The sequence below is a fragment of the Triticum urartu genome, chromosome 4A (genome assembly GCF_056163025.1).
Source record: "Triticum urartu cultivar PI428250 chromosome 4A, HENAU_Tu73, whole genome shotgun sequence".
NCBI lineage: Eukaryota > Viridiplantae > Streptophyta > Magnoliopsida > Poales > Poaceae > Triticum > Triticum urartu.
In genome coordinates, this window is record NC_141876.1 from 366,612,180 (window position 1) to 366,635,058 (window position 22,879).

General features: G+C 46.1%; 1 protein-coding gene, 1 long non-coding RNA gene and 1 pseudogene across 13 annotated transcripts in view; 2 read left to right on the top strand and 1 right to left on the bottom strand.

The window, feature by feature from the left end:
• LOC125551580 (uncharacterized) overlaps positions 1–22,673 on the bottom strand; it is a 49,146-nt gene extending 26,473 nt beyond the window's left edge. Inside the window, exons 1-10 of one of the 11 annotated variants that reach the window (XM_087518437.1) lie at positions 21,959–22,673; positions 14,931–15,061; positions 14,209–14,320; positions 13,915–14,079; positions 12,996–13,080; positions 4,433–6,194; positions 1,164–4,286; positions 746–1,092; positions 286–664; positions 25–139 (exon numbers count right to left, since the gene is read on the bottom strand). In XM_087518437.1, the coding sequence (XP_087374563.1) occupies positions 25–139; positions 286–664; positions 746–1,092; positions 1,164–1,250 (928 nt within the window). In that variant the 5' untranslated portion in view covers positions 1,251–4,286; positions 4,433–6,194; positions 12,996–13,080; ... (2 more) ...; positions 14,931–15,061; positions 21,959–22,673. Of the gene's footprint in view, positions 1–24; positions 140–285; positions 665–745; positions 1,093–1,163; positions 4,287–4,432; positions 6,195–6,990; positions 12,305–12,995; positions 13,098–13,914; positions 14,321–14,930; positions 15,233–21,958 lie in introns of those variants that run through there. The other 10 variants (XM_087518435.1, XM_087518442.1, XM_087518434.1 and 7 more) reach the window with 10 other exon arrangements.
• LOC125551582 (protein FAR1-RELATED SEQUENCE 5-like) lies at positions 14,558–19,072 on the top strand (annotated as a pseudogene). Its single transcript, XR_015601158.1, has 6 exons — positions 14,558–14,688; positions 15,379–16,237; positions 16,324–16,375; positions 16,472–18,548; positions 18,662–18,763; positions 18,841–19,072. The product of XR_015601158.1 is annotated as a protein FAR1-RELATED SEQUENCE 5-like (transcript).
• LOC125551579 (uncharacterized) lies at positions 19,905–20,894 on the top strand. The gene is made up of 3 exons (XR_015601160.1): positions 19,905–20,282; positions 20,387–20,472; positions 20,549–20,894. It is a non-coding gene; the product is annotated as an uncharacterized LOC125551579 (long non-coding RNA).
• Positions 22,674–22,879: the final 206 nt, after the last annotated feature.

Genomic DNA, 22,879 nt, shown 5'->3' on the forward strand with positions numbered 1-22,879 from the left:
CGTTCACCGGATAATAACACTTACCATGTGCCTCGTCAAGCCTCTTGTTAACAAGCTCGATGTCGGCGTCTGCCGCATCCAGTTGCCGTTTTAATTGGGCAAACTCCCTAGTCCGGCTAGCCACCGGAGCTTCCACCACCTGTACATAGAGGCAGTTTGGTTATTGCCTGGGAATATGATCCTCTGTTCGCCGCCGTTCTCGACGACAACCAGAGTCTCCAGGGGCTACTATCTACACAGGGCACACCTAACATGTGCAGTACTATCACATATTATCTCACATACCTCAAAGCCTATCAATAGACTCATAAAGGCTTCATGTAATTCGCTTTCGGCGGACGAGATTCTCTCCATCACCGTACCCATCAGCGTACGGTGCTCTTCCGAGATGGCCGCTCGCCCCACCAACTCCTTCAGAATGTCCGACAGCACACCAGACGGTGTCGGACTCTTTTGTATGCTCTCTTCGGGAGCCAGACACTGGGGACTTTGGGGGTCTACGGGATTATCTTCTAGCCTCACCGGATCCGGAGAGGCCCTCCGCGATGACACTTCGGGGTCGCCCGCTTCTGGAGCGGAGGAGTCCGGGGGAGGCGTTTCGCTCTCCATCATCTCTGGAAGATCCCCTGAAGATGAGCTCATTTGAGAGGGGCTGAGGCCCGAACTGCAAGATAGATGCGGTGGTTATTTTCTCAGAGGAAAAAGATAGCATACCCTTACTATTAAAATATTTTGGATCACTTACGACTCGTTGGAGGGCTGATCCCCACGTGGACTCTGTGCGGCAAAGGCACCCCCCAAGGCAGGACCCTCAGTGGGAGACCTCTCCTCCCGTTTGGAGGCTTCGGCTTCTAGATCCTCGGAAGCAGTCCTTTTCCTCCCCCGATCGTCCTCCTTCGTGGAGACGCTCGTTCCCTCGGTTGGAGCGGATAGCGATGGGGGCCCGCGTCCGCCCGTATTGTCTCCCTCGGTATCTTCCTTCAAGGGCTCCGGGCAAGGTGCGACCTTGAGCATCTTCTCCAATACTGGATTTTCCAAACCCTCGGGGAGGGGGGCCAAACACCGAATCATCTTCGCCTTTGTTAGCCAGTCCTGGTCAAAAAGCAAACTCTCAGAAATAACTTCAAATAAAAGACAATGTGTTTGGCTAGAGGATTTCTTACTTGTTCGGCAGCGCGGTTACTGCTCAGGCCCACATCCTCGGTGATATCCGGACATTCCACTTGAGGTCCGAAGAATGACTTGTACATCTCCTCGTGCGTCAGGCAGAGGAAACTTTGAATGGCTCATGGTCCCTCTGGGTTGAACTCCCGGCGTTTGCAAGGCTGGACTTGACAAACCAGCATAACTTGTATTACCGCAACCAAATTAAAATCTCCCTCGAAGAGATCTCGGATGCGGCTTTGCAGTATAGGCACGTCCTTGGCTAGACCCCAGCTCAGACCCCTGCTAATCCATGACATTAGTTGTGGTGGGGGGCCCGGGCGGAATGCGGGGGCAGCCGCCCACTTGGCACTTCTGGGAGCCGTGACGTAAAACCACTCCCATTGCCATAATTCGGACACCTCTGGAAAGGAACCTTTCGGCCATGGAGCTCCTGCCATCTTGCCTATTGATGCACCTCCGCATGCTGCATGTTGCCCCTCGATCATCTTCGGTTGTACTTCAAAGGTCTTGAGCCACAGGCCGAAGTGAGGGGTCACATGGGGGAAGGCCTCACACACGACAATAAATGTCGTGATGTGCAGAAAGGAGTCCGGAGCTAGATCGTGGAAATCTAGCCCGTAATAGAACATCAAGCCCCTGACGAAAGGATCCAGAGTGAGGCCTAGACCTCGGAGGAAGTGGGATACGAACACAACGTTCTCGTTGGGTTCGGGAGTAGGGACGACCTGCCCTCGAGTAGGCAGCCGATGCGAAACCTTGGCGGTCAGGTATCTGGCCTGCCTCAACTTCTTAATGTCCTCTTCTGTCACGGAGGAGGGCATCCATCGGCCTTGAGGGCTGAATCCGGACATGATTGAATACCCGGAGCACCTAACCTGGGCTTTGGGTGTTAGAACTCGAGGCAGAGGAAGGGTTCGATTGAGCACGAGAGAGAAAATGCAAAAACCCCGTCCCTTTATAAAGAGGATGAATATCAAGCGTCCTCTCCGTAGCCGTTTAGGACTTGCCTATAATCTAGGAGTCCTAGACACAGTTGGGTTACCCATGATCGTATTAATGAGAATCCCGTAATTGGGGGAACACGATCTCCGCTTCGGCAAGACGTGTCACGAAACCGCCTCGCGTTATGTGTGGAGCTGGTTAAAAGAAACGGTTCGAATAATCACCGGGCCATGACGTAACATCATGCTACCAAAACAAGCCAGCAAATTAGATCTGCGAAGGCGTTATTCTCTCTGCGGTGGAATGTGGAATTTATTTTGCAGGGTCGGACACTATCCTCGTATTCGACTTCTTCTGTGATGTATTCAGAGAAGGAACCTACCTTGCAATGCTGAAGACAGTACTGCGCGTCGGACTCGTCGTCATTGAAGCCTGGTTCAGGGGCTACTGTGGGAGTCCTGGATTAGGGGGTCTCCGGACAGTCGGACTATCTCCATTGGCCGGACTATTAGACTATGAAGATACAAGATTGAAGACTTCGTCTCATGTCCGGATGGGACTCTACTTGGCGTGGAAGGCAAGCTAGGCAATACGTATATGGATATCTCCTCCTTTGTAACCGACCTTGTGTAACCCTAACCCTCTCCGGTGTCTATATAAACCGAAGGGTTTTAGTCCGTAGGACAACAATCACAACATACAATCATACCATAGGCTAGCTTCTAGGGTTTAGCCTCTCTGATCTCATGGTAGATCTACTGTTGTAACACCCATATTATCAATATTAATCAAGCATGACGTAGGGTTTTACCTCGATCAAGAGGGCCCGAACCTGGGTAAAACTTCGTGTCCCTTGCCTCCTGTTACCATCCGGCCTAGACGCACAGTTCGGGACCCCCTACCCGAGATCCGCCGGTTTTGACACCGACTGTTTGGGTCATCCAGAGTAATTGAGCACAACATGAACCCGCAGCAATGTATTCCGCTTCAGCGGTGGATAAGGATACCGAGTTTTGTTTCTTGTGAGACCAAGACACAAGAGATCTACCAAGGAATTGACAAGTACCCGAAGTGGACTTCCTATCAACCTTGTCACCGGCATAGTCCGAGTCGGAGTAGCCAACAAGATCAAAGGAAGTTCTCTTTGGATACCAAATGCCAAAATTTGGTGTATGTATTAAGTATCTCACTATCCTTTTCACGGCCTTAAGATAACATTCCTTAGGAGCAGCTTGATATCGTGCACACATGCACACACTTAACATGATATCGAGACGTGAAGCACATAGATATAATAATGAACCAATCATAGAGCGATAAACTTTTTGATCAACCGGTTCACCATCTTTGGTCAAATCAAGATGTCCACTAGTAGGCATGGGTGTAGTCATACCTTTGCATTCTTGCATATTGAACTTCTTGAATAAGTCCTTGGTGTACTTCGTTTGAGAGACAAAGGTGCCTTCCTTAGTTTGCTTGATTTGCAAACCAAGAAAGAATTTGAGTTCACTCATCATAGACATCTCAAACTTCTCCGACATTAACTTCCCAAACTTTTCACTAAAATGAGGGTTAGTTGATCCAAATATAATATCATCAACATAAATTTGGCATACAAATAGTTCTCCATTAACCCTTTTAGTAAAAAGAGTAGAATCTATTTTTCCAATTTCAAAGCCTTTTTCAATAAGGAACTTGGTCAAGCATTTATACCATGCTCTAGGAGCTTGTTTAAGACCATAAAGGGCTTTGTGAAGTTTGTAAACATGATTAGGTTTCTTAGGGTTGACAAAGCCGGGAGGTTGCTTAACATAAACTTCCTCTTCAATTTCACCATTTAGAAAAGCACTTTTAATGTCCATTTGGTACAAGGTGATATTATGGTGATTAGCATAGGCAAGTAAGATGCGAATGGACTCAAGTCTAGCAACGGGAGCATATGTCTCACCATAGTCCATACCTTCGACTTGTGTGTAGCCTTGGGCAACGAGACGCACTTTGTTGGGAACCACTTGTCCATCTTCATCTTGCTTGTTGCGAAACACCCATTTGGTACCGATGATGTTGTGGTTGTTGTCGGGCTTTTCAACCAATGTCCACACTTGATTTCTCTCAAAGTTGTGTAGCTCTTCATGCATAGCGTTTATCCAATCCGGATCTTCCAATGCTTCTTCAACCTTCATAGGTTCAATACGAGAGATGAATGAATAGTGTTCACAAAAGTTAGCTAAACGAGTTTTTGAGCGAGTGATTCTCCCGGTTTGGATATCATTGTAGATTTGCTCCACGGGATGATCTTTAGCAATTCTCCCGGTAACCCAACCTTCGTAGATTTGCTCCACATGAAAGCTTTTGCTTGGGTCTTTGTTGAACATCTTCTTTATCTTGTTCTTCTTCTTGGCCTTCTTCATTGTTGGCATTGTCGTTTTCTTGTCGTGGTGGAGAAGGAGGTTGTTGACGTTCGTCTTGGTGCACTTCCTCGTTTTCTTCTTCTTGGTGTGTCCCACTCGTGGATGCTTCCGTATCAACTCTTGGTTCACCTTGTCGTGAGGTAGAAGCCTCCACTTGGACGGACGAGGTACTCTCCCTCACCTCCATTGGACGAATCTTGACAATAGAAAAGTCTTAGATTGCTTCCGAGGGATCTTTGTCTCCTACACCAATTGGCAATTGCTCTACTTGCGAGCCGTTAGATTCATCAAAGTTCACATCTACCGTTTCTTCAACCTTTCGGGTGAAATTGTTGTAGACACAGTATGTGTGAGAGTTTGAGCCATAACCAAGTAGGAAACCTTCATGAGACTTAGGAGCAAATTTAGAACGACGATGCTTATCAAGAATGTAGCACTTTGAGCCGAATACTCGAAAGTATCCAACTTGGGGTTTGTTACCGGCGAGGAGCTCGTATGCCGTCTTGCCGAGTAGCTTGTGAAGATACAAGCGATTTGTTGCATGACAAGCTATCTCTACCGCTTCCGCCCAAAAGTGTTTTGGCGTCTTGTACTCATCAAGAATCGTTCTTGCCATCTCGATAAGAGTCCGGTTCTTCCTCTCAACAACTCCATTTTGTTGAGGTGTGTACGTAGCCGAGAACTCATGTGCGATCCCTTCTTTGTCAAGAAAGGTGTCCACATTTGCGTTCTTGAACTCCGCTCTGTTGTCGCTTCGAACCTTCTTGATCTTCACGTCAAATTGATTTTGGGCCTTCCCAGCAAAGTTTTTGAAGATCTTTTGGACCTGCGATTTGTCATTAAGAAAGAACACCCACGTAAATCTTGAAAAATAATCAACTATGACCAGACCAAATAAGTTACCACCGAGACTCTTGTAGGCATTTCGACCAAAGAGATCCATGTGAAGTAGCTCGAGTGGTCTTCTTGTGGTCATGATGTTCTTAGCGCGATGACTTCCTCCAACTTGTTTCCATGCTTGACAAGCACTACAATGTCTATCCTTGTCAAATATGACATCGTTAACGCCAAGGATATGATTTCCTTTAATGAGTTTGTCAAGGTTTCGCATGCCCACATGGCCTAGCCTTCTATGCCACAACCAGCCTTTAGAAGATTTAGCAATTAAGCAAGTTTTAGGTTGAGCCTTTTTAGTGAAATCAACAATGTAATGATCTCCTCAACGTATACCGGTAAAGACCATTTTATGATTATCTCTACGAAACACTTGGCAGTCTACTTCAGTAAATAGGGCATTGAAACCGAAATTAGCAAGTCTAGATACTGAAAGTAAGTTGTAGCCAAGAGATTCAATGAGCATGAAATTTTGTATGGAGCTATCATGTGAGATGGCCACCTTACCAAGGCCAACCACCTTACCCTTTGAATTATCACCAAAAGTGACATACTTTCGAGGGCCGTCATTTTCAGCAAGCTCACGGAACATGTCTTTATCTCTGGTCATATGATCAGTACATCCACTATCAAGGACCCATTCCTTTCCTCCAGCCATGTAGCCGCGAAGATTTGCCATAAGACCAAAGTGTCTCATCGCATCATCGAGATCATAGTCACTATCGTCATCATCCTCATCCGAGTATTCATGTTCAACATCATCTTGTGATTGATCAATTCCTAGATAGGGCAATCCATTAGATAAATGATCATTTCTATAGTTATCCTTATGAATTCTAATAGATCTAGAAATGATATTGCTAATAACTCCAACATCTCCTTTGGCACTCGTAAGATTAGTAAGCCCAATTAAGCAGTCGCCAAATTTGGGATCATTGGAACTCATCTTAATCAAGGAAATACACTTATGGAGGATTTCATCTAGATCTTTCAAGGAATAATTAGGAAAGAGTTCCTCAAGAAATTTCCATATGGTGTAGGCACACTTAAGAGTCGGCAAACATCCAATCAAGTTTCTAGGCAAGCCTCTAGTGATAAGATTAACAGTTCTAAGATTGCGAATCATGTCAATTGATTCATCAAGGGTAGGATGCATGGGATCAACATGAGGTGCACAAGGGCTAGCAATATACTTGTTCAAGTGATATTCATTGAAAATCTGAAGCATTTCATTTTTCCACTCATGAAAATATTCTCCATCAAGAATAGGCACTCTACGCCTAAGACTCCCCAAAGTAGACTCATCCATCTTCCTCCAATGGTGTTTAAACCAAGGCAATGGAGACCAAAGCTCTGATACCAATTGAAAGGATCGAGAAGAGGTGTCTAGAGGGGGGTGATTAGACACTAAGTGCCAAAAATTGCAGTTTTTAATTTCTTTAAGTTGAAGTGGAGTTTAGGCACTAGTTTAACAAACACAATACATATCAAGCAAGCATGCAAAGAGTATGTGAGCAGCGGAAAGTAAAGCATGCAACTTGCAAGAATGTAAAGGGAAGGGTTTGGAGAATACAACCGCAATTGGAGACACAAATGTTTTTGTCGTAGTTCCGATAGGTGGTGCTATCGTACATCCACGTTGATGGAGACTTCAACCCACGGAGGGTAACGGTTGCGCGTGTCCACGGAGGGCTCCACCCACGAAGGGTCCACGAAGAAGCAACCTTGTCTATCCCATCATGGACATCGCCCACGAAGGACTTGCCTCACTAGCGGTAGATCTTCACGAAGTAAGCGATCTCCTTGCCCTTACAAACTCCTTGGTTCAACTCCACAATCGTTGTCGGAGGCTCCCAAGTGACACCTAGCCAATCTAGGAGACACCACTCTCCAAGAAGTAACAAATGGTGTGTTGATTATGAACTCCTTGCTCTTGTGCTTCAAATGATAGTCTCCCCAACACTCAACTCTGTCTCACAGGATATGGATTTGGTGGAAAGAAGATTTGAGTGGAAAGCAACTTGGGGAAGTCTAGAGATCAAGATTCATATGGTAGGAATGGAATATCTTGGCCTCAACACATGAGTAGGTGGTTCTCTCTCAAAAAATGTGTATTGGAAGTGTAGGTATGTTCTGATGGCTCTCTCTTCGAATGAAGAGTGGGTGGAGGGGTATATATAGCCTCCACACAAAAACTAACCGTTACACACAATTTACCAATCTCGGTGAGACCGAAGTGAAAAACTCGGTCGGACCGATTTAGCAAACCTAGTGACCGTTAGGGTTTTCGGTGGGACCGACTAGATCAACTCGGTGGAACCGATGTGCTAGGGTTAGGGTAAAACCAAAACTCGGTTTGACCGATTACTCAGACTCGGTGGGACTGATTTGGGTAATAAGCGAAACAGAGAGTTGGCCAAGCAAACTCGGTGGGGCCGATTGCATATCTCGGTGGGACTGAAAATATTGCAACAGGTAACAGAGAGTTTGCAAGCCCATCTCGGTGAGACCGAGATCCCATCGGTGAGAGCGAACTGATTAGGGTTTCTGGCAGTGGCGATTTCAACTGAACTCGGTGGCTCCGGATAGAAAGAATCGGTGGGGCTGAGTTTGACTTTTGGTTTAGGACATATTTGGAAGTGAGAAAATGGTGAGGGCTTTGGAGCATATCACTAAGCACTTTGAGCAAGCAAGCCATTAAGCAACACCTCATCCCTTCTTAATAGTATTGGCTTTCCTATAGACTCAATGTGATCTTGGATCACTAAGATATAAAATGTAGAGTCTTGAGCTTGGAGCTTGGGCCAATCCTTTGTCCTTAGCATTTTGAAGGGGTTCCACATCCTCTAGTCCATGCCACTTCATTGTTGAACTCATCTGAAACATACTAGGTAAAAGTGTTAGTCCAACAAGAGATATGTTGTCATTAATTACCAAAATCACCTAGGGAGCACTTGTGCTTTCACAGAGTCGTTCAGCTCATCCTGAGGAGGGCCCATATACACCCTGGTTGTCCCGCTGTGCAAGCCACGTGTCCGGACGGGCTGTACACGCTCGGGAGTCTCTCCCGGTGGGAGGCTCCCCTCCCACGATCCAGTGGAAGTGCTTAGCTCCATGCTGGCAAGACCGAGGAGCGGTTGTGCCCATGAACCAGTGGAAGCACCAAGCTCCGCGCTGGCCGATACGACCGAGGAGCGGTTATGCCCACACTCCGCGCAAGTGTGGTAGCTCTATGCTCCGCGCTAGTTATAAACAACTGAGGGCAGCCCCCAGCGGTCGCACCAACCTCAGGGAGCTTTTCAGCTCACGACGCTCACAGCTTCTCCTTGGAAGGGTATCGCGAGGGGGGCTAGGCATGGGGGCTATGCTCAGGTCACGCCTGGCAGACGCCACCCTACCAGGTGCCCAGACGCCTGGCTTTCTCGCGCCCCCATCCTAGGCGAAGGCTCGTTAGCAAGGTATGGTGCTCGTTCTCCCTCATGAGAGCAGTTCGTACGTCAAGGGGGACCCCTGGTCATCGCGACCCAGGGGCCTCACTAGTCATGTAGCCCCTCAATCCTTGGGCCCGGTGCTCAATGGCGGTCGAGGTATGCGCGGGGCTGGGCCCTTCTGACGGTCTCCTGGACTAGGGGGTACTCAACACGTCATCTCCCGATCTGTTAGATTGGGCCGAGGACCCCCATGGTCGTATACTCATGGGCCAGTTCGGACAGCTGCCGCATACATGGAAGATTCCACAAGACTTGGTGATCAAGACAAGGACTCCTCCCCACCGGCGTATTCGGCTAGGACTTTTGTTATCCTAGGCCTTTGGTGCATTATATAAACCGAGGCCAGGCTAGTCGATAGAGGACATATACAACATACAATCATACCATAGGCTAGCTTCTAGGGTTTAGCCTCTCCGATCTCGTGGTAGATCAACTCTTGTAATACTCATATCATCAAGAATAAATCAAGCAGGACGTAGGGTTTTACCTCCATCAAGAGGGCCCAAACCTGGGTAAAACATTGTGTCCCCTGCCTCCTGTTACCATCCGCCTTAGACGCACAGCTTGGGACCCCCTACCCGAAATCTGCAAGTTTTGACACCGACAATGGTGCCTTCATTGAGAGTTCCGCTGTGTGATCGGCAAAAGGATCAATGGCTCGCCCGCAGGTCAACTGCGACGCCAGCATCTTCGTCGCCGGCTCGACTGGTCACCTTGGCTCGACCGAGGACCGTGCTCCATCTCCGATTGTCATGTTCGGACGGGGGCCTTCTTCAACATCAACTCCGATCTCTATCATGATCATAGAGGAGTCATCCATGGAGTTCGAGGGCTTAACATCAACATCGCCCTCGGGCGGCCGTGTTGTTTTTATGGACAGTGAACTTGTATTCGCCATCACCACCTCCTCGAGCGTCGGTTTGACGATTGCTTCGGTGGAATAATGCGTAATTACGTCTACAACAGCCATGCAAAAGTTCGTCGAGTTCCGATGGAGGAATCTCCGACAATCTACAATATACCGGAGCCCTGTCAAATCTGGAAGGGAATCTGTACAAGTTTAGGGCGTGGTCTCCAGAGCCCAGCTCGGAGGTCCTTTGGAACATCCAACCGTTCATCTACTGCAGAATTCCCATATCTACCACCCCTCCAAATTTCAGCTCGATCCGACGGTTCAAACTTTGGGAACCTTCCGATGAGTGGACCAATTTTTGGATCCGTTTTCTGCGCGAATACGGATCCGACCCGAATTCATGTTTCTTTATGAATGTGATATTGGACAACCTTTTTAGAGGAATTATCTTCTAGGGTATTGTGAGTTGTTTTTAAACACGCCCATAAATTTTAAATCCTCCCTGAGGTCATGTTCATCATCATGCTGGTGTCAAACCAGTCCATCAATATTTCTCCAAGACTGCCGACCTGCGCTAGATACGTCGTCACTTTGTTGAGCCGAGCTCAACTTCTTCGGATCATCATCTCGACAAGCCGAACAAGAGTCCGGCATCGCGAAGGATAAATCATCACCAACATCGTCGCCCCACGGATTACATGGAGCGGGCATACCGGCATCGCCGCACGGTCACTTCATCAAGCCGGCATCGACCACGTCACGACCTGCATCGGCAAGGCCGCACTACTGCTTCTTCAAGCCGATGTCCATCATGCCGACCTACTTCGACTCATTGGCTAACATCGAGGCTTCGACATCTCGGCTGGACCGGGGGCTTTGCCATCTCTTCATCAACCTACTTCGGAGACTTCAGCTCACTAGCCGACCAGCTTCATCACATTAGCTGGACCGAGGGCTTTGTCTCCGCAAGCCAACCTATGCCAGCATCGCCATGCCGTCGCTTTATCGCCCATTGGGCAATGGGTGTGCAGATCCAGTCCCAATTTTGGGAGTCACCTTTCTTCGGATTGCTACAACAAATAAACTAGGTGCTATTAATCCTAGTAATTTTTGCTTGTTGGAGTTTATTTTTCCCAAGAAAGTATTACTCTGGTTTGTTCCTGTACACAGGTCTATCGAATGATGTCCGCACTAACGACGGCCGCGTGGTGGTTCGATCAGCTTCCGTACATAGTCCGGCGAACGCCGCATCCGGAACTCGGACCGACCTATGAATTCAGGCTTTCCACACCTTTACCGCATCATGCCAACGCCCTGCATCGACATTGACTTCGGCGCCAAGCCATATTTCTTTTATTACTCACTTTGCATAAATTGTTTATTATGCAACATTTTTTTATTATCATTACTATTATATCCGGTTTTGCACTATTTTTTGTGCACAGGAAAATGATCCGGGTTGGGCAGTATCGTCAACTCGGCGTACTGACATACCACGTCACCTCGGCTGGACGGGGGGCTTCCTCAACACTTCATTACCCCATGCTAGGGACTTCGGCATCACTCTGCCGGCCTGCATTGACCATGCTATGTCAGCACTTCGGAGTGCCGAGCCCTATGCTCCGCCACCTCGGGACCGGCTTGGGGGATGGAACCTTGTCCCGCATCAAGCTCGGACCGCGTCATCAATACCGAACACATTAACCAGCTAAGTTGCCTTCATGCTCAAAGTTTTAAATTTTTAACTTGTTTTCGGTTCGACCAAGCATTATACTTTTTTGGAAAAAAGTTGCTTGTAAAAAATTTCCTTGTCCAAACTTTGTTTGTGACGCACAAATTTAAATACCCCGTTTATTTGGAGGCTTCCTTTATGAAGCTTTTCCTCTTGCATATGATTATACTTGTACGGCTTCGTTCCTTGTTCGTGTATTACACCACAATATGCACCATATTGACTTAAGCGATTTGCAAGCTGGGTTGCCTGGCTCCTGTGCTTACCCCTACGTTCCCGATTGTTTGGCTAGGGAGTAAAGGGAGCACCTCTGCGATTGTCACGACCGGGTCCTCCGAGCTCTGACCTCAGACTGGGTGAATCCGAAAGCTACCGCTCTTATTGTTTTCAATCATGGTCGGCACACAACGGAACTCATGAGTACAAAAAATCTATTGTACAAGTCTCATAGTAATAATGAGCACCGAAGAAAGGTATCGGTGGGGGTACTATTTTCTTCGAAGATGCTTCTTACACTTCGCCTGTAATCTCTATTCCTAATGGAGCAGTTGGTAGTCTCCGCCGATCAATTTTCATCCCACCACTTTCGTCCGGGTTTTTTCATAGGTTAACCTTCGGTTATTTTGGTTCCATCCACCACCTCCCCTCCGCTGGTTTTTCCATCGCGACAGAACCAATCCCTCGCTAGCCCTACCTCGTCTCCCGTCTCCAGTCGCAGCCGCCGCCGCACCCCAATCCAACCCCGCCGCCGGCGATCTCCTCGCCCCCCTGCGCCGCCGCCCCCAACCTTCTATTCCTCTCCCAAGGGAAGGGAAGGGAAGGGAAGGCAAGGGAAGGGAAGGTAGAGGGAGCGCCCAGATCCACGGCGGCATCAGCGCGCTCTCGTCGACCTAATCCGCGTCCGTCCTCGAGGGAGGTCGGCCATGGAGGTCCAACGCGGGCCGGTAGCAGCCATGGACGGACGGAGACGCCCCAAACCCTACCCCGGACGACGCCTCAACCTTCAAGGAAGCGCGCCGGCGACCGCAGATCTCCGGTGACGGCTATGTTGAGTGTGTACCTGCGGACGTTCTTCCTTAGATTCATCATCTCCCCCCGCTCGTGATTCCTTCCTTGGTTTCTTTTCTTTTGTGTGCAGGATGACTGCCCCGGATCTGGACGCACAACCTGCAGCTGCAGCAGCAGTTGGACGACCGAACGCACGAGCCCTCCCTCCCTCCCTCATGGTTCTACTTCCTCCTACCCTGCCCCCTCACGTGGGCGTGGTGAGCTTCCTACCCCCCGGTGCACATCTCATCTAATCTCATCAAATCTAGATTTCTCTGGACGTATTTATTGTTCTGGACACAACTTGGTTCTCTTCAGTTTGATGTCACTCCTTTCCTGCCGGAGTGAGTCAGTCAAATACTCCTACTAGCAGTATAAGATGTTTGCCGACTTTGAAAAATGATAGATAGTAAAAAAACGCTAATGAGGTTGTGCAGCGGCGGACGTATGACTGCTACCTGCACAAGCGGATGGCCCTACGAGCCGGACCAACCTCCAGCTGCTGTGGCGTACCACGGGCAGATTTATCCCAACGAGGTATGCCTGTGCACAATCATCATCTGAAACATATGGATGCAAATGCTTGGTGCTGCGTGCATGCATATATACGTCTAAACAGAATTACGGTGGGATGCAGGAAACAATGAGCCCAAAAATTAAATTAAAACAAATCGACGCCAACAGCGATGGGGGTGAGTAAGCTATTCATATTTCTTTTCGTCTGTGGATGCATTGATGGGGGTGAGTAAGCTATTCATATTTCTTTTATTATTATTGTTATATACATTACGGTCTTGTTTCTTGCGGTCATACACATTAACTTTGCAGTCACGTCTTCACATCACATTTGACCTGCAGCAATTGGTTAAGTGCAATGTACATGTCTAAATTTTGTTTAGGTGGATGTCACGCATGCTTTATTTGTAGATTCCCTAAGGTTATTGCTTGATTGTCAGCTTCCAGGTATAATGACTTTTCTGCGGTATAACCCTTCATATATTACCCGCAAAAAAACCTTCATATTATTAGTTGACCATTTACATGTTTGAATAACCTTTACCGTCATGCTAAAGCCTAAAAGGTAGTCAGGTAGAGAGTCTCAAGTCACCATTCGATCAAAAACTATTTAGTAAGCTGTTGTTCTCTAATTTCTCAGCGAATGAGCACAAATTCAGAAGGGTACATACACAAAAGAACCCATGTACAAAGTCTCTACTCTTTTACCAGGCTATCCACCATCTACACAGCAGGATTCACAAAGCCATGTGGATGCTACCAAAGTGATAAAATTTAGATGTTTTTGGAAATATAGCATCACAGGCCTAGTGAGGGGAAAAAGCCAACATCATGAAGAATGCATTAGGATAATGATTTTACCTTGGGTTTATAATCTGCATTACGTGCCTAGAGAGCTATTTGCTTTCAAGTCCAATTTACAATCCAGGCGCTGACCGTCGACACAATATTCTTGTCACCAAATTAGACACCAGAAAGCAGAGTACACCCAGGAGAAATCAGACTAGGAAATAGCTCTGGCTCATACTGTCAAGTAACCATATAAAATATCATTTCCAACACAAGGAAAGAGATAAGTTCTGGGAAAGAAAGAATAAAAATATCATACATGATAAAAATAGTGCTGAGAGAACGGATTTCAACTTAGTAACTTACACTTCAGAAAGCGTCGTGAAAATATGTGAGACCCTCAAGCCTGATAGCTTCTTGATGTAATGGTTCTTTGTGTTTGTCCTTCCATTCAAGACAAATATACCTGGTTAAAAACCTAATGGTTGAAAAACATATGTACTGATCAATTAGTGAAACAAAGTTGTATCACTGATGCTGTGTTTTTCATTGAAGCAAAATATGACAATGTACTAATCTAATAGTGCAGATGTAGATTATCTCGCCTAACCTGATCGCATGCTTCAAAGTTAGATTTTGTCCCAGTATATATTTAATGTGTATAGTTCACAGAAATAATAATGGTTCATTTTATTTCGTTACAAGCGCCGACAGACCATGACGCTTGAAGATATGGAGGCGACAAATCTGTGCCGATCCCCTCTTGGTGATAACTCTAGCCGAGCCCCTCTTGGTGACATTCCTAATCTTGAGCATCCTTCCCAAATGACACAGTGCCCGCGCTAGGTAATTGCAAGCATAATTTTTTTTTGTTGATCGCATTGGGGCATACATATAGTTGATACGGCTTTTCTACTGTTAAATTCTTGCTGTAGAAATACAAAAATTATATACAAATTAGAATGAACATCACAACATGTTCTTAAACACAATGGTGTTAGCACACAAAAATCTAGCTAATAACAGGAACTACGGTTTTAACCCAGGCTATTAACTAAGGTAAGGGAGATAATTTAACTGGAAATTACCTCTTGGTGCAAGTAGTACATGTGCTTTCAAGAGGAGCCAACGATGCGGCCAACCATGCTTAAAATGATACACAGTGCAAATCCCACACCTCTGGATTCCTCTTACTTCATCAGCTCAGTTGAGTAATGCCCTGCTTGTTTAGCAAATAAATTTTAGTTGTGTCTGGAAGATGATACATAGCTGTCTATTGTATCATGAAGAGCATGGCTCCAATGTATTTCAGGTACTTATGTCTAGCTTCAACTGATGGCATCTCTAATACTTCTGAATCTTTCTTTTTCCGGATAATGCATCTGTATGTCTGCATTCATATGCTTATGTATATCGTTGAATCCATTTTAGTCAAACATTGCGATCAATAGCTCACAAGAAAAAAGAACATTGTACAGTAGAAGAGGCATATGTGAATACATTGCGCAAATAACTGATACCAATTTTCTGAACTAGCCTGGTGGTACTTCAGAACAACATTGTATTCTCCAAAAATATGAAGGTATGAAAAGAAGTATTCTACACTTTGGAAATTCAGCGATTAATTGGCTACATTAGTGCATTACCTATCGGCCTGGGGTGGCCTGTCATGGAGATCGACGAGGCAGCAGCGCGACTGTGCTCAGCGCAGTTTGAGTGGGGTAGAAGACAAGGCTCGACGACAAGGGCGCCGTGGTCTTCCCACCCACATCCGGATGGTACAGCCACGTGGCCGGCATGTACGGAGAGCCGTGAGCACTTCTGCAACTACCATCTGGTTTTGGCTGCCCAGGATGCCAGACCGGCGGGCGCGCGGGATTGGCGTCGACACGGCGGCGCGAGATGTTGACGGGGAGAGAAGGAGGCCGGCGACGCCGTCGTGGGGAGAGGATCGTGCGGGCGGAGCTGTGGTGTGGAGAGATGGCAGGGCAACACCCTGGTGGGGAGAGGAAGGGTCGGGCGACGCCGTCGATGGGCGGCGCAGATTCTCTAACTTGCTTATAGCAAGTCAGAGGCAGCCCAGCGCACGCCAGATGCTGCTCGTTCTTGATCGGTCGGCTGCTTCTTTCGATCCCTCACTCAGCCTAAAATAAGCAGCCTAGCCCAGATTTCATAGCCCACCTAAAGGCCTACTTCAACACAGTGGAGGGAAAACAAAACTTCAGGCGGGAGCACGAGAGGATTTTGGCGGGGAAACGTGTGCTGCGCTGCTCTGTCGCGCGCTGTCTCAGCTTTAGGCGATCGCTGCGGCAACTCCAAGGAAATCAGCTGGCATATCGAGGAAAACTTCTGGCGATCGATTCCAGCCATCGTTCCTCCTCCTTCCAGATTACAGGTAGCAACCATAAATCTCCCCTTTGTCTTGTATTTTCTTCACAAATTGGAAATTTTCTTACTTGTATTTGTTCATGATTCCTGCAGTAATTATTGAGTTCATGTCTTCAAATTAAGAGATAATGGCAGAAACCAACAAGTAAGTTAGGCTTACACTGGAATTCCTTTGCTGACATCTAGATCTATAGCAAGTTAGGCTTACATTGGAATTACCTACATATTTATTTTGGTGCAGGGAGAATGTGATTCATATGTCCTTACCTCAAGTTGGTCAGAAATTCACAGACTTGGCTGAGGCATGGTCATTTTGGGTTAACTATGGAGGCCGGGCAGGTTTTGAGGTCAGAAAAAGGTCAAGCTGGAAAAGTAAAATTGATGGAGTGGTAACTTCATGTAGATATGTGTGTGCAAAGGAGGGTTGTCGAGTACAAGACAAGAGGGATCATCTCACAAAGAACCCTAGAGCTGAAACAAGAACAGATTGTGATGTCCATATGTCTTTCATTAGATCGAGTGGCAGGACATTATGAAGTGGTGGAGGTAGCGCTTGCTCACAATCATGGTGTCTACTTACCACAAACTTTCCATTTGATGTCATCACAACGGAGGATTTCAGAATTGCAAGCCATTGAAATTGAGGCTGTCGATGACTCTGGAATTAGGCCAAGGCATGCACATGACTTGGCTAGTCGCCTTGTTGGGGGGCCAATGAATCTCAGCTACACGCCTCGTGATCACAAAAATCACTTGCAGAGCAGGCGCCAAAGAGAGTTAGCATATGGTCAGGCGGGAAGCATGTTGAAGTATTTTCAACAAAAGCAGGCTGAGAATCCGTCTTTCCAGTATACTTTACAATTGGATTCCGAAGAAGAAATAAGTACTATATTCTGGGCTGATGCAAAGATGTGCATTGATTATGCACACTTTGGAGATGTTATCGCCTTTGACACTACTTTTGGCACAAACAAAGAATATAGGCCTTTTGGTGTTTTTGTCGGATTCAATCATTTTAGAGAGACCGTTATTTTTGGTGCTGCTCTTTTGTTTGATGAAACACGTGGCTCTTTCAAATGGTTATTTGAGGCTTTTGTAGAGGCACACAACCGAAAGCAACCTAGAGCTATATTTACCGATCAAGACACGGCAACGGGATTGGCTGTTGGGGATGTTTTCACCCAAGCATGGCATGGCTTGTGCACCTACCACATCATGCAAAATGCCGTCAAGCACTTGTGCAATAGCAAAGTTGAAGAATCAAAAAAAGAGGAAGATGAAGAACCTCATATCCTCTTAGATTTCAGCGCTTGTATGTATAATATTGAGGACAAGGCAGCCTTTGAAGAGGCATTTGACATCATGAGAAATAAGGTGGATAAGAAGAAGGCCTCATGGCTAGATAGCATCTACAAGTTAAAAGAAAAGTGGACTGAATGTTACATGAGGGATGTTTTCACATTGGGAATGAGAAGCACACAATTAAGTGAGAGTTTCAATAGTGATTTGAAAAAACATCTCAAATCAGATTTTGACATCATTCGCTTCTTAAAACATTTTGAAAGGGCTGTGCAAGGAAAAAGAAACAAGGAGCTAGATGCAGAATTTGAAGCTACTAAAAAACTTTCTAGAATAGGGATGGAGACTCCTATGTTGTTGCAAACAAGCGAAGCTTACACACCGACCATATTTGAAGCATTCAAATCTGAATATAGAAGATCCATGGCTGCATGTAGTAGAGCATTGGATGGAGATAATACATATGTTGTTACAATTGTGAGGGCTAATGGTGATTTGAGTTCCGAACTAGAGCGCATAGTTGTCGGTGATCCTTTGGAGCAAACGGCTTCTTGTAGCTGTTTTCAGTTTAAAAGGACCGGAGTATTGTGTGCGCATGCTTTAAAAGTTCTTGACTTGATGAATATCAAGTTATTGCCAAATCATTATCCTTTAAAGAGATGGACCCGAGAAGCAAAATCTGGAACTATACAAGATACCAAAGGAAGGGATATAATTGAAGATCCAAAATTGGATGCTATGTTGCGGTACAAGTTTGTTTCTCACAAATTTCATGATTTTGCAAGTGAAGCCGCAAGCGATCGGGAATGTATCTTGTTGGTGGACAATGCATTGGACATCCTTGCCAAGCAAGTACGCGAAAAACTAAGGATATCTAGAAGTATTTTGAGTGAATCCTCTAATGTGCAGCCTAATGTTCAACAAGATGAGGGTTTGCTTAGTTCTGCACGCCTCAAGAAAAAAGAGGTTCAACCGAAAAGTTCAAAGAGACATAAACCTTGGATCGAGAAGACACGCAAGTACAAAAAGAAAAACCCAAAGGAATCTAGCATATGTTGCTGAAAATTCTTGCAATTTAGTGTACTTATTTATTACTACATCATATATAAATTTGTTGGGTTTCTTTGTGCAGCAGCAAGAGAAAGAGAATCAAGTTGGTGGAGAAATTCAAGCAACAACTGAAAATGCTAATAATGCCAGCAATGCATTCAGGAGTTACACAGACTTGCTAATGGTACTTTAAATGTTGTTGTATCTTCTCTAAACTACTATTCTATTCCAACGTTTCATTTTGATCCTCTTTCTTTCCAGGGTTCTAATGGAACTGATGATATGGATTTTGGAGATCTTCTTTAGGTTCTTATTTCATGACAAGAAGAAGATAGTCCATCTTCTTCTTTTGGCCTGAATATGTTCAGCTTGAAGAAATTTGTGAAAAACACTGCAAAATGGTGTTCTTTTGTGTAGAACCTGCAGCTCTACTACTATATTTTGTTGGAGGTTATTATGGTTATTTGTATCATGACTACTGTTTGTATTCTGGTTGATTTTGGTTGAATTCTGGTTGAAAACGGAGTATTTTTACAGGTTTCTATCCAGTCTGAATATGTTCTGTTCTATTCTGCTGTTTACATTCAGTTAACTATCCATAGATGCACTTGTCGCTGCAGCTGGGCTGTTTGCTCCTAAATGGGCCTCCCTTGTTGCTTATGTGGGCTGGCCTGGCTGAACTGTGTTGTGTGAGGGAAGGAAACATGAAACAGAGCAGGGGACACACGATGGAAAAGAAACGGCATCCAGCTGCCTCAAGGCTGCCTCTGACTTGCTATAAGCAAGTTAGAGAATCTGCGCCGGTCGATGGGAGGGGCGCCATCGACTGGAGTGGCTGGGAGGGGGAGAGAGTGAGAGAAACTAGTCGATGTCCTGTGCATCGAGGATAAGCATGCTTTTTTAGGGGATAAGACTTTTTTTAGGAGGGGACAAGGCTGTGTGGGTGGAAAAAAACAGTTTGTTGTTCCACTCTTGTTTATATATGTTTAATATTAATATATAAAATGTTTTTATACAAAAACGCAAAAAATCTAAACACAGGAATTTTGCAATAGATCCGAACGGATCCTTTGCCATCAGATCTGAATCCTATGTTGGTTGTATGTCCGCTCGAACTGCCTTTTTATTCCTTGTTTGCTTATGTCCCCACTAATCCAGTGATCGCCCACACTCCCGCCAAATCCCTTGATTGCTCGCACTCCTAATTTTTTAATGATTGATGGCGGGAAAAAAGGTGGGGATTGAGAAAAATATGTCGCGAACAAGGGTAATAGAACCCACGATCCATCAGACTGCAATTGGAGGGCACAACCATCTTAGCCAACTTAACTTTCAATTTGTTCAACGCTTGTGCTTTTCGTAATTGGGAGTCTCCAAGTTTTGATTCAATTTATTAGAATGATTGCTACTATCTGCTTGATGAATGGAATGTGAAGATTATATAAAACAGTAGGATTTTCAGTTTGTATGCCCGTCCAGTAACTAAGTTTTTACAGGTTTCATGATAGAGTAATTGTGCCAATGTGTTATACTTTCTAATTACTTTTGCAGTGCCATTTAATTGTTAAATTTTCTATTGGGCATGCTTCTCATATCCAAGGCATGGAGAACTCCAAGGAGTTTGCTGACAAGCTGTTCGGGATATGTCGAGGCAGAGGAACATTGAGACGGATGAAGGCATTAACAAGGATCGGCTCAGAGAGGTCTAGACGGAGATTACTGACCACATCTTGGACTAAGCTATGTTCAATTTAAGTCAATCTAACATACTGATAAAAAAACTCCTTTGGGTGTCTCACATTAACAGGTGGAACATGAACATTGTTGGGATGCTCACAGAAGATAAGGTTAAGAAGGTGGCTACGCAAATGATCACAGAGAAGACTACTGCTGGTTCGTCTTCCCCGCCCTTTAAATATGTTCACGTTTGCACATCAATCTATCGATATTGTTTGGCATATTTTTCCAGGGCCTTTTGATCGACCATGCGATTCAAAAAGCTCTTTAGTGCAGTTTGCAACAACAAAAATCAGAGGATTGGTCGTTTGTAAGGGTGGATATCTCAGAGGTGGCTGCCACCCGGATTGGAATTTAATTCAATCTATTTCCCTGTCTGAAGTTTCATACTAGATGTATGTTCCTGTGATATGATTTGTTTATGGAGATGGAGAGATGTGACTTTCAGAGTGACATAAATTCAGAGTCCTTCTATTGAAATCTAGAGGATCGGTTGCATTTTTGTTGAGGTACTAGAAGAACTTTGTTTTGTGTTAACAATGGTGTCCTTTTGTGCATTGATATTCCCTGAGTGCCCACTGCTATGTTGTAGTTCCTTTTCCAACCAAGTTATTGTTGTATTCATTTTGACAGAACCGATACCAAGTGTACACACTTTGCGATTAAACCAAAGACACCAAAGCGCTAAGAGCGCACTGAATTGTTGGACTGAAAAATATATAGATAATTCATCTGTCAAGCATCGGAAACTAACCCACTATGACAGTCACATGAATAGATACAAAAATTGCCAAGCAATCTGCAAAGTATATACAAACTGATATGTATGAATACCACAAAAAAGGTTGTGCCTACGTGAGGACTGCATTCGCAGTGTGGGCAAAGAATCGATTATGGAATCTGTGCATTTCTTGCGAGGTATTCTGAAAATTTTAAATCAGCGGCAATGAGTGGCGATCATGAAGCAGGAAAAGGTGTGGGTGCAATTGTGGTACAGCAGCCGCGCTGCCCCACCACGCAGCACTTGCATTGGACAGGGCCGACCTTGGGATCAATCAAACTAAATTATGTAGCCTCGTACTTGGAGCAAAAGGGTGAATATTCTGCAAGTGCCGTCGCAAGGGACAGCAGAGGGCATGTTGTTATTTCTATCTTAATGTTGTGCAGTTCTTGCGAGGTATTCTGAATATTCTGTAGGTGCTGTCGCAGGTGTTGAGGAGGCCAAAGCAAAAGCAGCCCTCATTGGGTTGCATGCTCTCAAGGATCTACAGGGCCCCGTGATTTTGGAACTTGACTGCCAAATTCGGATTAAGGAACTGATGACAGGGAAGCAGTCCCTCTCCCCGTGCTATGGACTGCTAAGAGACATCAAGCAAGCACTAACAAACTTCTCGGATCATAGTATCAGTAGCGTGGAGAGATTGTGCAATGCCCTTGCTGATGGGCTTGCAGCGTTGGCCAGGAATTCGTAAGACCAGGAGAGGATTGCGGACCTACCGGACTGCCTCCGCCTGCTTATGATCTCTGAATTTGTGGTTTCAGCAGAGTAGCTTTACTACTCCGAATCTCAAAAAGAAAAAGGTTGTGCCTCTCCCTGGGATAATCATGGCAATTTCAAGGGGTAAAATTAAGGGGGAATTACCTGTAGGGGATAGAGCCAATGGCGGCCGTGTTGGAGCCCACGACGTTCACCACGACCATCGAACGCGGAGACGGTGCCCCCGCCGGCCTCAAAGTTGTCGTCGCCGTCTGCTTCCTCGCCCTTGAAGAGCCTCCATGATGCTGGACCCCCGCCACCCCTACGTAAGCCACCGGCAACCGAAGCCAATAGGACCTCACGCCCCAGCCCCATGAGATGAGCTCCTCCCGTGGTCTTGCGCTGCCGTCGGCCCGCGAGTCACCGGCCACCTCGCCGGAGATGAGCACCGCCGCAGATCTGGCCGGAACGGGACCGGTTTGAGCACCAGTGCCCGGATCAACGCGTCCCTGCGTCCGTCGTCGTTCGTCGCGCCGCACCCAGCTCGTCGGAGCCCCGAGCCCCGTGCTGCACCTCTCCCGCATCCCCAGCCTGCACTTATCCCAGTGCTCGAGGCCGCCACCATTGGGGCCGCTCCTCTTACTTGAGCGTCCGAGGCTGCTGTGGGACCAGCAGCGATCTTCGTCGCGCGGCAACTGCCGATGCATGCAACAAATGCGGTGGTCGATGGTCGGAGTCACGTGGTTGCGGCAGGAGCTCATCGACGCGCGCGGCGGATGCGCCGGGGGAGGGAGGGGAGACCGGGAGCGGGAGAGGTTGAGTGAGTGGAGAGGAGAGGAGAGACCGAGAGAGTACTAGGGGATAAGGCAGCGTTCCGTTTGATGCCGAATGAAACAAATTTTTGTTTTCTGAGAATTCCTTTTTTAGGTGTTAGATTGGGGGCTGGTAGGGCCGTGCTGGATAGCTAATTTGGGCCTTGGATCGGCAACGTTTGCTCTACAAAAAAATATAGATAATTAAAGTATATATATACCTCACAAAAAATTTAAAGTATGTATATAATTATATATTAAACATGGTTCATAC